Source organism: Rhamphochromis sp. 'chilingali' (genome assembly GCF_963969265.1).
Source record: "Rhamphochromis sp. 'chilingali' genome assembly, chromosome: 4".
Classification (NCBI taxonomy): Eukaryota; Metazoa; Chordata; class Actinopteri; order Cichliformes; family Cichlidae; genus Rhamphochromis; species Rhamphochromis sp. 'chilingali'.
In genome coordinates, this window is record NC_137948.1 from 43,901,474 (window position 1) to 43,918,453 (window position 16,980).

Below are 16,980 nucleotides of genomic sequence, written 5' to 3' on the forward strand. Positions count from 1 at the left end.
GCTAATTTCATCACTGAAGCGCGGCTACATTTGGATGGATGTCACCATTTACTACATTTAGAGCTGAACACATTTCATGTTGAACACTGGAGATGAAGGAATGACTGGATCGCTTTGATCGGTGAGAAAGAATTTGGCGAGTCAGAGTGGACGTAGTTACGGCGTGCGTAGTTCCAGAGGGAACATGGACACACAGTTGGGCTGTTGTGTTACTGATGGTGACAATAAAAAGTGTTTACGCTGATTGGTCCTGTGTATGAAAATACTGGCGGTGGGCGGTGCTACCCTCAGCCATGTCGATGCTATAGTTCACATCAGGTCAACCCAAACCAGGGCTACCAAAGCTAGCTTTAGTACACAGAGGTCAGTAGTTTGTGGACGGTGAATCATGCTTTTCACTTCCCTTTAATAATCGTAGCTACAGAAACACCTTGGCAGTACACAGGGGTGGAGTACGTGTACACAACACAGCGAGCAGGACGGAAAAGAACAGGAATGAGAGACGGGACAGACAAACTGAAAACGCCATCATGCAGCGGTCAGACTGAGCCTCAGTTTAACAGCAAAACTGTGCTGCTACTCACGCTTCCTTCAGATTTCACTTCCTGTGCGGTTAAACCGAGGAGCAGTAAAAAGCTTCTCCCACAAACACTGGGCTCCTCAGTTTGATTAAAGTCATCATCACTGCACGTCAAATCATGGTGACCAAACAGACAGTAGCAATAACGCACAAGACAACAAACAACGCACAACAGATGGATGGAAGACGAGCAAAGGGAGAAGAATGAGAAACTCACAGGAAGTCTGGCAGGATGAGGAGGAGGAAGAGAGAAGGGAAGAGGAGGAGCAGGAGCAGGAGGAGCAGTCAATCAGGTAGTCAGGTTTCAGGCGAGCAGGCGCTTTTTCAGTGTCAAACCAATCGTCCCGACAAAAGCTCAAACTCATACTCACTTCGGCACTTGGATTCCTCCTCCTCCCATCCCTCCGCCTCCACCTCCTCCTACCCCCGCTGCGTTTGCTCCGGCCGACGCCGAGGCCTTGCGGACCAGCCGGTACTGCATTTCGGCGGCGGCTGCACTTGAATAGGAGAGCGACTTGCCCAGAGGTGGGGGGTGTGGGGAGCGGGGAGGATGCGTGGTGGAGGAGGAGCCCAGAGGCGTGTCGGTCGAACGGGTGCGATAGGGGTAGGCGTGGTGGGGCCCTGCGTGAGGGGCAGCAAAGCGTGGAGGACGAGAGGTGGAGGAAGAGGACGAGGAGTGATGATGGTGGTGGTGGGAGTGGTGGTGGTGATGGTGATGGTGGTGGTGGTGGTGTGGGGGCGGTGGAGCAGAGGTTTGACCGGCAGGCGCTGCAGGTAGGTGGGGCTCGCCCAGCAGGCGCTCCCTCTCTGGTGGAGGCGGTGGGGAGGAAGACGTGGAGGATGAGGAGTGATGGAGGAAGGGGTGGTGGTGGTGAGAGGAACGGTGGTGGTGGTGGGGTGACTGGGTGGACTGGGACTGCATCTCATCCTCTCTCTGCTGTGACGACAGGAAGGGGGAGCTGTAGCCACCACCCGCCGCTGGCGTGCAGGGTCTCCCACCGGAGACGTCGGGGGCCACCGAGCTCACGCCCACTGCTTTGTCAAACTCATCGCCGCCTGCTAGCAAGCTGTCGTAAGACAGGCTCCCGTTGCGAGACGGGTGGTGGGGCGGGGGTGTCTGATTGGCTAAGCTCTTGAAGCTGGCGGAGGTGGTGGTGGCCTCTGAGACGTGGACGGTGCCCGCCGAGGTGTGCGTGGAGCTGGAAGATCGCGACGCCACTGCAGACAGGACGGTGGGGTCAGAGAAGGAGGGGTAGGAGCGCCCGCCCAGAGAATAGCCAGGAATGCCGCCGCCTCCTCCTCCTCCTCCCTCTCGCCCCACCTCCCTCCTCTCCCCTCCTCCTCCCCCTCTTTCAGACGACGTTTCCCTCCGATCCAGGCTGGGCTGCGAGCGGAAACCAGGCTGCTGGCTGGCCTGGAGGAGGGAAGAGGTGGAGGAGGAAGAGTCCCTGGCACTGCCGACGCTCTCCCCTCGACTTAGCTGGAGGAGCCAGAGGGAAGAGGAGAGAGAAGAGGGAAGGTGAAGGGAGGCGGAGGGAGGAAAAAGAAACAAGAAGAAGCTCAGCACATGAGGGAAGATTAAAGTCATACTGCACTCTAGCGGTGACAGCCTGACACAACAGCCACCCCTAACCAACGGTGATTAGTCAGGGGTGGGTCATCTGAGCAGAAGGCCGGTGGTTGGCCTGTGCTTTCACAAGTATCTCAGTGTATCCATCAGAGTGTGTGTGTGCACGTTAGGCTAAGAGAGTGCTCCAAGTGCTCGAATCGAGTGAAAAAGCATTAAAAGAACCAGCACATTTACCAAACTGCTCTTTGTACAACCCTGACTGTCCAGATGAACTCGGCAGCTCCATCATCATAATGTTCATTATAACCATGCCAGTGTTCAGACTCTCTGGATCCTGCTATTGTGCGCTGTATTTGGAGCTTCCTGCGCTCTGCCTGTTTCAGTAACATGTCAGTCAGAATGTCTGAGATGGTGAAATGATGGCGTTCGCTGTATTGACACTGATGCTTAAACACTAAAGAGGAATCGTACAGAGCTACAGCCACAGTCACTCAAAGCCCTTTTCCATTAGTACCTACTTGGATCATGTCGATGTGACTCAAACTATTACGACTGCCACCCAACGCGCGGGGGGGTCGGTGTAGCCACAGATCTTGTGATGACATTTGTATGCGACATGAACACCACGACAAAGGAACACGTCAAGGCTCAATGTGTGTCACACTCTGCATTTCCCCACTGCTGTGCTTTAAAAATGGTGGCAGTTTCTCTCATGACGTGTCGAGTGATGTCCCGACTGGCCAATCGTTGGCATGCGGTCTGCTGACATCACATTTTCAGATCACTTGGGACCCCAGGCAATGGAAAAGGGCTACAAGGCACAAATCTAACCAGGAAGAACTAACAAAGAAACTGAGGAGTGATATGGACCAGACAGGGGCACAAATACTGAGCAGAACCAGTGTATTTATGGCAGTCCTGATTGCTTCACGTTCATATCTCACTGTGTTCAAAGAACGCTGCTGAGACGGAGTCGTGAAGTCTGTTTTCAGTGGTTTCATTACAGTATTTCAGCCACGTCCAGTGCAAACAGAAGGAGACAGGAAACAAGTTAAAAGGAAGATAAGAGGAGGAAACTGCTTTCAGCACAATCACTTACTGATCAACAGAAAGCCACTGAGAAACCAAACCAAGATGGCCGACAGGAAATCAAAAGGAGAAAGAAAAATAAAAACCAAAACAGAAATGGAGATGTTAGATTAAAAAATGATCAAAGAAGCAGAAGCAGGGACGAGTGGAGGTCCAACCTGACACGTAGCACACACTCTTGCATTCTGCGTGCGTTACCTGGTTGGCGTAAGCATGTGTGAGCGCCGTGTGGTTCTTGCCAGGGCTGTACGTGGGCCTGTATTTGTACATAGTGGGAGTGGGAGGGGCCTTGTTCAGCAAACTGCACTCTGGAGGGTGGAAAGAGAAACAAGATGAGCACAGAATCTCCTTCATGTGCACTGAGCACCATTAGCATAGAAGAGCTATAGTGAATGCAGAGTTTTATGTTTGGACACCCTGCATGATGATACTAGCACCGCTTCTTCTGACAGCTAACAGCCCTTCAGGTTTTGTGAGACTTTAGTCCGTCCTTCTGCAAAAGGTCTTGGGGTGTCCTGCATGCGCTGCTTTGAAACATTGTCCAATATTCTTGGATCAGAGGTGTGTGAGGTCTTCGTGAGGTGCGTTTAGGATCCTTCTCCTCGTTTTTAACCTTCTGTTCATTTACAGAGACGCTGTCACCAGCGCTCGTTTCAAAGCTCAAACCTCTGACGATGAATTCAGAGATTTCATCATATTAGTGCAACACAGCTGCTGTTTTTAATGATACTATGAAGTAAGACATAGTATCCCACAAGCAACCCTCTGCTGCTTGTGGGACTCTAAATGTTCACAGTACTGGCAGGGAGCTGGGGATACTGGAGCCCATCCCAGCTGTCAACACAGACAGACAGCCACTCACCTCCACATCCAAAATCACCAATTAACGTAATCTCCTCCATGACAGTGTATCCACGCAGCCACAGGGATTCGAACCCAGGACCCTCGTGGTGTGAGGCACCAGTGCTAACCACAAGCCTCCCGATGAGGATAAATATTAAGTCCTTTGAGTGTGGGTTCTCAAACCTTTGTATGAAACTATATGTTGAACAGGAAGCAGACAAACTGCAGCAGAGAGAGTAAGAGCCAATCACCCTCTGTGTTTCCTCTGGTAATTCCTGGGTAGCGGAGCTCTGGTTTAGGAGGTGGTGGTGGCTCAGCGTCACAGGACTGGCTCTCCATCATTTCCAGACTGGACTTTGACTGGAAAGAAGAAATGCGAGCATTAGAGACAGAAAGTGACAGAATTACCCATCTGTTGGTGAAATACAGACATTCTGTGACCAAATCCGAACAGAAAAGTAGAAAGAAGCCTGGGGTCACACCCAGATGGACTTTTGCTGGGTGGTGTGAGTAGGGATGGGCATCGAAACCCGGTTCTTGTTGAGAACCGGTTCCCACTGTTTCAATTCCTTGGGATTGTTTGCCATTTTTGCAAACGATTCCCTTATCGGCTCCAGTCGCCCCGAATGACGTCACCACGTTGTGGAGCATCATTTACCTGGCAGGAAACACAGCGGCTCAAACGCTCAAAAGTTTGGTTATACTTCACGAGAACGGATGACAACAGGGCAACTTGCAATACTTGCAAAGCAGATATTTCATGTAAGGGAGGAAACACTACGAATATGCAAAAGCATTTGCTCACAAAACACGCGATGACCTTAAATGAATGTCGTGTTTTTAATTCTGGACTCGTGAATCTCAACCCAGCAGCAGCGGTAACGTTTGCACGTCCTCTCCCGTTAATGCGGCAGGTAAATAATCAACAACAGTGCATATTATGTTAGCCCGATCTGCCTTATTACAAACCTGCCATTACTGTGCGTTTAGTGACCATGATGAGTCGGAATCGTGAAAATCTTATCAGTACCCATCTGTAGGTGTGAGGCTGTAAGAAACTTTATGTAAACTTTGTCCATGTGCAACTTAAATGAAAATGTTCCTGACTGTAACACAGGCAGAGCCAAAGGTCAAAGACTGTGTGAAAGAACAAATTATTCATCCATCTCCTGCTGCTTATCCGGGTTTGGGTCACGGGGCAACAGCAGCAGAGAAACTCAGCCTTCCCTCACCAGCCACCTCCTCTAGCTCATCCAGGAGGACACTGAGATGTTTCCAAGCCAGCCAAGTGATATATTCTCTACAGCAAGGCCTCCTCTTAGTAGGACATGCCTGGAATACCTCACCCAGGAGGCATCCTAGTCAGAAGTCCGAATAACCTCAGCTGGCTCCTTTCCATGTAGAGGAGCAGCGACTCTCAGGCTACGTCCACTCGTACACGGGTATTTTTGAAAACGGCGATTTTCCGTTTTCATCTTAAAAAATAATCCCGTCCACACATAAAGGCAGAAATGAAGGAAAACGCTGCTATGAACATGCCAAAGCAGCAGGTGGCGCTAGATTCCTAACCGTGCAGAAATGTTGGCCAATCAGAAGTCTAGAAGCCTCGGTGGGAAAAAGTAAGCAAAGCTGCGGCATAGAAGCAGAACCGAGTCGTATGTGTGGAGGGACAGTAACTGTGTGTATATGTAAGCATTTAAACACTGCAGAGAGTAGAATTAACAGTAACAGTATTGTAGAAATTCATTTCACCGAAACAATAACGTGGCGCACAGTGTGATGTCACAAAAGGCGCACACCTTTGACGCTGCGTTTTCTCCGTTTTTCTCGTCCACACATAAACGCAAAAACTGAGTTTTAGAAAATATCCACCCTGGCCGGAGTTTTTAGAAATCTCCGTTTTCCGTGACCGAAAATGCTGTTTACGCCGGGCACGTGTGGACGTAGCCTTGAAGGGAAACTAATTCCTGACACTCTGATCCACAACCTCATTCTTTCGGTCACTAAACAGAGGCTGTGCTAAATTGACAGCTTCCCTTTCATGCTCATCTCTCGCTTCACCACAACAGATTGGTACAGCATCTCCATCACTGAAGACACCGCCCCAATCTGTCTGTAAACCTTGCATGCACTCTCCCCTCGAGATACTTGAACTCCTCCACCTGGGGCAGTAACTCATCCCTGACCTGGAGTGGGCGCTCCAGTCTTTAGTGGCTGAGAACCATGGTCTTGGACTTGGAGGTTCCTGCTGTCATTCCCTCCACTTTACACTCAGCAACAAACGACTCCAGTGCAAACTGGAGGTCAAAGGAGGCCAAAGGAACCTCATCCTCCGCAAGAAGCAAAGATAAAATCTTGCAGCCAACACTGTGGAGACCGCTTGACTATGCCCAGACACTCTATAAAAACTATGAAAGGGTCTGTGACAATGTTGAATGGCTAGAGCCACACTCCACTTGGCCTGCCAGTACCTGTCAGCTGCCTGTGGACTCCCAATAAGATTCCTCCTTCAGCCTGACGGCTCACTTCACCTCCAGTATTCACCATCTGGTTCTGGCACTGCCGCCACGAGAAGCACCGAGGATCGTGCAGGCCCCATTCCTTTCAGTAGCCTAAGCAAGAGGTGTGGAGCATGGTCCACTCGGACTCCGTGTCTCCCTGAGGAGAACCTCTGCCTGAGGTGTAAGTTGAAGATCTTGCTGACTGGGGCGTCTGTCAGACATCCTCAGTTTTGGTCTCCCAGGTCTGTCAGCAGTGACAGCGTTTCTGCGTCCAAGCCATGGCCACAGCTCTGATATACGTTTACGTACGATTACAAAATCAATCATCCACCTGCGACTAGAACAAATTATTCCATCCATTTCCTAACAAGTACAATACTTGCAGGTCTTTAGCAGTTTCTTACAGCAACACAAAAACAAAACTAAACAGAAACAAGATAAAATACAAACAACACCAAGAAAAAGGTGCAGCAAACAATAAAAACCCAAACTCAATAAATAGGACCCCGTTTTTGCATCCTTAGCTCTGCAGCACGCAGCCTGATGGATGTGGTTGGGTTTTTACTGCTGTGACCTTACAGGATTTCTGCCTGTTGAATTTCAAACAGCTTTTAGAGCTCTCGCTGCCATCTGGACCTGCCTATATGCAAACTTATCAAGTGCAGATTTGAATGAGAAGCACAGCTCCCTTGCATAACCCTTGTTTATTACCGGCAGGCTGAAGCAGCCAGCACAGCACAGTTTGTGGCACGTTAGCTTCACGAGCACCTTTGCTGCACCTCTTACCCTGTGCAGATCTCCCTGTATGCCATTGTCCAGTATCTTTGCAGCCAGCTGGGCCTCTGTCAGCTGTGGCCGAAGAAAAGGAGGCTGCAGACTCACACTCTGTGCACACTTTCTCCTGCCCAGATACCTGCGGAGAGCATTCACATCAGTACAGTGCTAATGATTGGTATCAAATCCAAATTCCTCTTAATCCTACATCTGATCACTTTCAACACTAACACCAAAGCAACAGCTCACAGATTGTTTAGTTTCTCACCAGCTGTTTCTGTTATTACACTATTCAGTGGCCAGTTTTAAGAAATTCATTTTAAAAACAGGATGAGCTACAGGGTAATGCTCTCGACACTCGACAAGAGAGTCCAATAAAAAGGGGAAACAAAGAACGGACCTGGGTGCCTGTGAGCTGCAGAGGACATGAGAGACATTCTTCCAACAGCCATTGGTGAAAGGGTTAACACCTCCTCTGAACTTCCCCGTTACCTGGAGACAGACACGTCACAAAAACTTACATGGAGAATATAACAATGCGGGGAGGGGGGTGGGGGGTGGGGTTAAATGGCTGTTAACCTGTATCCACTTTCAAATTAATGCACTCAGTAGGACGTGAGGACCGTTTGAAGGATAACCACCGTCTCTCTGCCAGGAAAACAAACATCCTTCCCTATGCCACAGTGCACAGTGGAAGGGCCAAAGAGGACGTTTTTCCTTGCCACTGTCACCGTGGGGTTGTCTGATATTTGGGGTTCTCTGTCTGTGATCTCTACCTAATATAAAGTGTCTTTAAACAACCGTTGTTACAAATTGGCACTATATAAATAAGACTGACCTGAACTGAATGAGCTAACTCCTGGGTTCCTGGTGTACATGTGTGCAACACTGACTTCTACTTACTTGTTCGTTGGTCGTCCTGCCTCTAGCCACAAGGACTATGTGGAAGCCAGTGAGGCCAGCGACAGGGATGAAGAACAGGCCTGCGACACACATTACTGCGAGCCTGAGAGCACGGGTGGGGGGTCAAGGACCTTAGCATCTTAAACATTACATTCAACAGATCAAGGCCTATGGAGAGCAGTGATGGACAAAACAACATGTGGTGTGTGTGGGGCGAGCAAAGCCAGAATGTACTCCTGTCCTAGGCCAGTTTATGCAGATTCGTGCGTTTATATCGTGTGTTTTCATTCTCATTCAAAGATCAGATTGGGTGGGGTTGGACCATCTTTTCTTAGGAAGCTACGTGAAATCTTCCCACGCCACAGTGGGGGAAAAAAAAAAAAAAAAAAAGAGTGCCTCATTTAAACAACCTGACAGTAACTCAGCAATGTAAAACCAGATGAGAGTACCAGATCCACGAGACATGAAAGGATACGTGACAATGGCGTGCAGGCGGTCAATGTTCTGCCGATGGTAGAGGATGAAGAGCAGCCCAAAGCCAAACACAGCCATGATGTGGGCTGTCAGAGACAGCAGGAAGAGAAAGAAGTAGCGGTAGTTTCTCCTGCCGATGCAGTTGTTCACCCACGGACAATGATGGTCGAAGTCCTGCAGAGTCAGGGGGACATTTAAGACACCGTCAGAGGAGGCTGAAATAGGAATGCAGCCATTAAGAAGCATTATTTCCATGCACCACCTTTCCTGTCTAACCTCATTAAGTCCTCAACAGATACACAGAACTGTCATCTGCAGGTTGGGAATGTGACATACTTTCACCAGAATACTCTGATTACAACTCTCCCATGTGATCCCAAGAGAAGAGGCTTGAAATATTGTACAACTGCATGTTCAGAGGAAGGTCACAATATCAACAACTGTTTAGTCCTGAGATCAGAGATCTTTGGTCATCTGCTGATACAAACACGGATCCAACACCTGGACTGCTGCAGATGAGCAACGCAGATTACCTTTGAACCTGGAACATTCAAATAGATTCAGACAAATGCAGAACAGAGCCTGGGACGGACTGCCAGTGCTCTATCATGGAAACCCTGTAAACGACTGACTGTCTGTTGGCAGCATGCCACTTCCTGGGTTACACATGCACACTCACACAGAGCACTAAGGAGTAGGGATGGGTACCGGTATCCGGTGCCATTATGGTTCTGACATAAACGGTAGTAACCAGACCGAAAAGCAGCGCACATTTCGCTGCTTTATTTCCCCTGAGATGTCATACACTTTGGATTCCAGCCAATCATTTTACCTCTGCAAGCGTAGTAGGCGGGCCCAGGTACGTACGTTCTTTTAGAGCAGAGCTACAGATTAAAAACGCCCAAGGTGAAGCGGTCAAAGTCTGGCTGTACTTCACAGCAAAAGATGCAAACTCAGCAGCAACAAGTGCTTTAAGCTGATACTGTGATACTGTCAAAGGAGGCAACACCTCGAATCTGATGAAACACCTGGCGACGCATAGCGTTTTTTTAAAAGAGCACATCTACTGTGGGTGTGGTAAATCTCCCTTAGCGAGTTAGCGCGGATCGCCCGTGCGTGGGGCTGGACCGTGCTTATCATTTTGCAGAAAAAAAGAGACTGCTAAAAATAAAAACACGAGAGCTTTTTGGACAAAGTTTGTGCTCTCCATTCTTTAAGCACCAGTTTGAGCACCGGCACCGTTTCAAAAGTACCGGTTTGGCAGCAGATAAAACCTAAACGATACCCATCCCTACTAAGGAGCTTGCAAAGAAAAGCGTCTGGACTTCTTTAAGTTGCTTGAAGACGTTTCACCTCTCATCCGAGAAGCTTCTTCAGTTCGAGGGTCAAATGGTGGAGAGTCCCAGATTTAAACCCTGTGGGAGTTTCCCCCCACAGAGGGACAAAAGGACCCCTGGTGATCCTCTACCTAATCACACGAGCTAAGGTGTGAAAGCAGGTGTAGGTCACAATCAGCCAAGGTTTCGGATGAGGTCATTGTGAAACCTGGCCCCACCCTATCATGTGATTTCCTGAGGTCAGATGGCCCAGGATGTGAGTGGGCGTTAAGGCGTCTGGGAAGGATCTCACCACTGGATTATAGATGGCAGACAGTTGGTGTCGTAAGCCCCGCCTCTGTTCAAAGATGGTCGCTCACAGTGGACATAGATGCTTCTTTCACTCCTCTTTCAAACCATCTGTCCAAAATGTGAACATTGGCATCCTTGAAAATTGAGTTTCCCTCTTGGTGAGTTACTCCCACAGACCTTAGACTGTGATGAGCTGGATGACTGAGAACCTTCACAGACATATTGCACAGAGCACACAATCCCAAGGTCAGCCATATTTGATTTTGGCCTGGCAACCAGTTCTTTACTGGATTAAGGACAGTGTGATTTTCTCCTGTTTGTCACTGTAACTGGAGAAAGAGACAGTGAGTGCTGGCTTAACGTGGAACGCTGCTAGCTGCATGTTTCACTGCAGCTCTCTGCCAATGGGGGAAAAACATGTAGCTGACGCTCAGAGAGGAGTCGATCGGTGGATTTAGGTAGTCAGCACATCACACCGGTGTGCCCAAATAATGTTTCCTGGCTTTTAAAGCCTATTCGTCGTCAGGTTCTGTTCCACACACAGTTACTTAAGAACTTAAACTCGGCTCAAACGTCATGTTGACACACCTGCAATGACACCTCTAAATATTTAAACTGCAATCGGCACGAGAGGTGCCATCATCATCTTCAGCTTGTCCTCTGCAGTAGAAGGCTGCAGTGTGAACATATCAGGCCATTTAAGATTGTGCACTGAGTTTAGAGTCATGTCTCTGAGACAGCGAACAGATAGAGGTGCGTCACTGCTGTCTTGCCTGATGATGGACACGAGGCAGCCATTCTGTGGAAACCATTAGCAAACACGTATGTAGCCTGAGAGGCCCATCAAGACCATTTTCACTGGCTTAGCATCAGCTACAGTTTGGCTACACACGTGCCCAGTGGAAGGAGTGTAAGTAAGGAGTAGATACTGAAACATTTTCAGGTCCAAAACTGCAGTAAACTCCTGTTACAGGTCGTGCTTGAGCTGGAGTACCGTGTTATTCAAAGGACGACTACAGGCTGTCCAACTCGTTTGCACCCATCAACACTGACACTCCTCCTTCCATCATACACTAACAGGACAGCTGCAGAGCAAAGACATGTCCTTGAGTTACATCTTCTAAACACATCTAAAGATTTATAACAATGATGATAACCACATGCCAAAACCAGCCGGGCGAGGGTTTGAAAGTGTGAAAATCACAGAGCACGTGTGTTGTGGACACGGCTCACTAACCACAGACGCATACAATGATTCAGACTGTTTCAGATCAAACTGGGCTGTTTATAGTGCAGGCTTACTCAGCGTGCAACATTCAGACTGTTCATATGAAGAATAAATGAGTAAATGTAAAAAGTCAAACACACCTCAACACAGTTGTCACAGACAGAACAGTGGGAGCAGCGTGGCGGCCTGTAGAAGCGGCAGGTTGAACACCACTTCATCCTGACCTGGATCCCTCTGATCTCCACCGTCTTGTACAGTGGAGCGCGGAAATCGTCTTCTTTGTCCTCGTCCTCCTCGGCTGCACAGAGAACACACACAATCCTAAAACTGACGATCTATTGGTCAAAAGTGAGACAGTGAAAGTGCCAAAGCTCGCAGCTGCCCACTCAGTCCACCCGAGTTTGACCGTAGGCGTCCACGTTCAAATGATGGACTACAAAGAAGGTTTCAGTCTGTAGAAACTATTTACTCTTTCATAGCAACTGTTTTTTACAGTTTCAAACAAGCCAGTCGTGTGGAAAGGGTCACGGGTCGCCTCTCCGTGTCAGTCAAACAAAGGGCCCTCTGACCCCTCGGTATTTTAACAATCCTGTGACTACACTGAAACCTCATCATCTCATATTTCGTGTCAGACTTTTCACCTCAGACTCAGATCAAAAGAAATAAAAAACAAAACAGAAATGAATGTAAAATATAATGTAAATTCACTGGTGTTGGGTTGCCTAGGAACACACATTCTGATAAGAGGCTGCTCTGACATGAGCCAGAGATAGCTAGCTAAAAACACAGAGGACTGCAGTTAAATAAAAAAGCAGAGCGTGTGACTGAACGCATGGACAACTGGGTGGACGGAAGTTCTGAACTGTGGGGATCCTAGCAGAGAATCCACAGTGTGGAGAGCTAATCCCACCAAATAAAGAGTCAAATCCAGAACAGCAGCGTGGACGACGGGGCGAGGCGACCGCATGCAGATGTGGACAACACGAACGGTTTTTGTAGCCAGCTGTGAGGCCAGTTTTAAAATGTTTAGTATAACTAACAACACACGTTATCCAAAACTCATAATGTTTATGTTCCGTAATAATTACATTATTTTATCTGTTAGCTGTTGTTGTGTTCACCATAATGATCTAAATGATAACAACTAATCAAACCTAAAAACCGTGTCAAAGCTTACTTTACATGAGGAGAATCGGATTAAAATGAACACGCGACCTTAAATGATGCCTGCTGCTAAACTTCACAGCTCCACTGTATCTATCTCAATAGTATGAACAGACCTCACACCACAATGAGACATCCCAACGACTGAGCCGCGGCACGCTTCCTGTGCAGCGCGCCTCACTGAGGTGCTGCTGCGCTCTGCAGCTTTAATCCATCACTTCATCCAAGTCCTGCCTGTTCGACACAACTTACCTGTTTGGTGACACCCAGCATTAAAGGCATTCATTCAACCATCCGTGCACTCACCTCGGGGGAAGATGCCAGGGTCCATGAATGTGGCCATACAGAAGTTAGCCAAAACAAAGAGGAAGATGATGCCATTGTAGATGGGGATGGCCACTGAGAAACGCTCTGAAAGCCACGGACACCTGAAACAAGACCAAGCCTCACGTTGGAGATGTCCAAACAAATGCATTACAGAACTGTTAGAGCTGAGTGTCGTTAAACGTGAGGCTGCGGTCTTTGTAGCAAAGCTGCAGCACCATGTGTTTTCTAAGGAAAATGTTTATAAAGGAGCTGTTCTGCTAACTTCCACTATTTGTCTATTCTTGGATCTATCAGAACAGCACCCTGGTGTGCTCCTGCAGGGATCGATCGATAGATAGATGTTCACTATTTTAATTACAGATTATATCAGTAAGGAAGCTGACTAAATATTAACTGATAACTCATGGCAAAGGGGTGGGATTAAATAAGTGTTTACTTCTTCCCACTCACTTTCAACATGTCAGGGCTCGCAAAATCGCTAGCCCGATGTCCCGGGGCTAGCGATTTTTCCAGTCGGGCTACCAAAATCTATCTCTGCCCTGCCCGTTGGCCTATCGTAGGAAGGAAAAATATATGTCAATGCTTTTGCATTCTTTCAGAAATGTAGCTGGGTAATTATGTCATTGGCATCGGTGAGCCACTGTCAATATGTGACATATTGAAGTCGCGTTTGAATTTGCGCTTGTTTTTTTGCTTTCACTTTGCAATCAGCACTGATCTGTGAGTGATGATAATTTGTGCACCAATTCCTCTGACATCGTCTTATCAATCGTTAGCTTACTATGCAAACATGACAAGTGAAATCTCCCGCAGCTTAAACATGTGAGAGGTTGATCGCGCAGAGAATCGCTGAGCTTATGTGAGTCCGTGTGTAAAAGCAGCAGGATTTATATTTTAGTTCTGCTGAGCCAAATAAGACAGGTCGGGGTGAAGAAGTGACAGCCAAAGAAAAGCTTACCACAAAACGGAGAAGTTATGACAAATCAGACTATGAGGCAAAAAGAAAGTGCAGCTTTATGGTTTCATGGACAAAAGAATTTCTGTGGCTGCAATATGACGAGCTAAATAACCAGGGCTGCACATAAGTGGTCCGCAGGTGTGCATTCGCTGTCAAAATAAAAAAGATAAGAAGTTGCAACGCGTGTTTGCGTACATAAGATTTTCTGGAGGAGGACAGACATTTGTTTAGAACTCTTAAAGATGTCAAGAAGCTCCTTTAAGCAATTACTGTGATGTTCCTCCACCTCCAAAGAAATGTCAGAAGGAGTCCAAACCACAAAAGAAGCAGGTATTCTCGGAAAAGTGGTTGCAGGAGGTGAGCTGGCTTCAAACAAATGATGAACGCACAGAGATGTGGTGCAGAATGTGCCGTGAAAATCCCACTCTAGGACAAAAACAGCCTTTTATATGGACGCAAACGCGCGCTGCAACTTCTTATCTGGTGCGCGTCTTTTATTTTGACAGCGAATGCGCACATGCGGACCACTTATGTGCACCCGTGTAAATAACATAATGTTCTGCCGGGTGTGTTGTTGGTTTTCTCTCGATTTCTGAACTGACAAGCGCCTTTGTTACTGGGACCAGTTATTTTAACTCATTCACTGCCAGCCATTGGCAGTGAATGAGTTAAACCCATTGACTCATACACTGCAATTGACGGCTATAGACGTCAATGGCAGTGAATGAGTTAAGAAAGGCCCCCATTAGAACCCATGAGAAATGCAAGAAATGCATTATTGCTCAGTCTGCAATATCTTTCCCAGAACAAACACCAATTGCAAATAACAAACTAAAAATAAACCTGAAAATCTGTTTAGAACAGCGTACTATGTTGCAAAGAGTGAACGACCACTGGCACAATGCAGCAGTCTGTGCAAACTTCAAAAAGCAAACGGCCTCGATCTTGGTTCCACTTGTCTCTTACCGTGACTTCAGTGGAAATGTCAGATTCAGGATCTGACACAGACTGATTCATGTCCTACACAGTTCTTACAAGTTCATAGAAACTTCTGTTCAATTAGAACCAAGTGTTTGAGTTGATGATTGTAATTTTTATACAATGTTGTAATTTGTGTTTAAACTATTTTTGATTGATGTTTTGTTTCCGTTACAATATTATACATTAAAGTATAATATTGTAACGGAAACAAAACATCAATCAAAAAATTGCTCTCTTTTTTTTTCGGGCTACTTACATTTATTTTGGGCTAAAACTGACGAGTCCCTGCCCGAAGGGCTACCAGGGGTTTTGAAAGTTTGCGAGCCCTGCATGTAAATGAATCAGAACAGTAGCAATATTGAAAAGTATTGACTTTTGTATAGTATTTTTTTCTCTCTTATTTTCTTTACTACATGTACCTGTATATTGTTTACATGTTTGAAATAAATGAACAAACAATAAAGAATAAACCACTCTGGATGCGAGTGGTCCAGTGCTGGACGCCTTTGAAAAACAAAAGCAACATGAATTATGTGATCCTGGATGGTAACAATCATGATTTTAAAATCTGGATCTTTCTGATCCTGAACTTGTGTGGGGCGTTTTTGTTTTTTGTTAGTTATTAGACACTGGGATCATAAAAAGACCATCTCCATTTTAACTGTCATACACGGCAACATGACAGAATACAGCAGGGGAACAAAGAGTGGCAGACCAGATGATGAGCTTTTGTCAGGGTGACAGATGTTGGCCTATTTTCTCTTCACTAATCTGATGCACAGAGCTGACTGACCACCATAATGAGCCCCCCTCTCCCACGCACGCACGCCAATCTGACATATTCATGTTTCTCCTACAGAGGACACACGCCCACTATTTTTTCCTCACACTTCCTGACACACGTGCACACCAGAGTGAGGTGTTTGCAAGATTACTGATAATAGTCTGTAACCTCATTGGCTTAGCATTCTCACACTCACAGAGTCTGCTTACCCCCCTAAATGTATGCTATCATGTGTGTGGCAGGTAAGTGAACCTGTTGGGAACATCCTGGCGAGTTAAGGGGTTAATGTCAACAATGAATTGGGGGTGAGGTTGCTCAATACTCCCATGGTCCTTTTGTTCCCCTCTGGCATCACCAGTGGACGACAACATTCCCACCATGTAGCAGGGGAGGTTATCCACCCTCCACAAAGCACACAACGTGCACATGGCACAGTGTTTATAGCTTTGGGACAAAAACCACCAGTGGGATAAAATAAATACATACTGGCAGCTAGTGCTAGCCCTCAGACTCCTACTAGATACACCGATGGGATCATTTCAGTGGCCGCCCAGCAGCCAATGACTCCATTGGCCTTTTACAGGTAAGAGGCAAAAATGGAAACAAGTGTCTCTGCAGATGCACCGTCACACTACAGTGGAGCACTGAAGTACATCACACACAAAATTCCTCTGCTTTCTTTTATTTGATGATGATAGACCAGTGCCAGCCACACACACACACACACACACACACACACACACACACACACACACACACACACACACACACACACACACACACACACACACACACACACACACACACACGTTTTGTGTGTCTGGGCAGGAGGAAACCGTACCAATGCAGATTGAAATTATCATCATCATTATAATACAGTGTTGTTATAGTCATAATTATTATTATTAAAACTAGAATGCATTAGAGGAGCAGTGAAATTGAAATGGTCTGGACTGGCGAGCTACCACTGCTTACTTTGACCATCAATGATTTGTGACGCGGCGTCCATCAGCACAACCCTAACTGGACGTGCTGGGCCTCATTCATTAACGTGTGCACAGAAATGTTCTCGCTCTGCACGCACACGTAAACCAACAGCTGTGTTCGTGAAACCTGCTCATCACCAACTCTGTTCCCACCACCATGGATATGCTAGTGAGTGAGAATCATTCTGAG

At 47.2% G+C, this 16,980-nt stretch overlaps 1 protein-coding gene across 1 annotated transcript in view; it reads right to left on the reverse strand.

Moving 5' to 3' along the window:
* Positions 1-16,980, reverse strand: part of zdhhc5a (zDHHC palmitoyltransferase 5a) — a 32,355-nt gene that overhangs the window by 1,764 nt on the left and 13,611 nt on the right. Inside the window, exons 2-10 of the mRNA XM_080879991.1 lie at positions 13,061-13,182; positions 11,731-11,888; positions 8,736-8,908; positions 8,261-8,363; positions 7,758-7,849; positions 7,370-7,496; positions 4,334-4,442; positions 3,438-3,547; positions 952-2,060 (exon numbers count right to left, since the gene is read on the reverse strand). Coding sequence (XP_080736117.1) covers positions 952-2,060; positions 3,438-3,547; positions 4,334-4,442; positions 7,370-7,496; positions 7,758-7,849; positions 8,261-8,363; positions 8,736-8,908; positions 11,731-11,888; positions 13,061-13,182 — 2,103 coding nt within the window. The remainder of the gene's footprint in view (positions 1-951; positions 2,061-3,437; positions 3,548-4,333; positions 4,443-7,369; positions 7,497-7,757; positions 7,850-8,260; positions 8,364-8,735; positions 8,909-11,730; positions 11,889-13,060; positions 13,183-16,980) is intronic.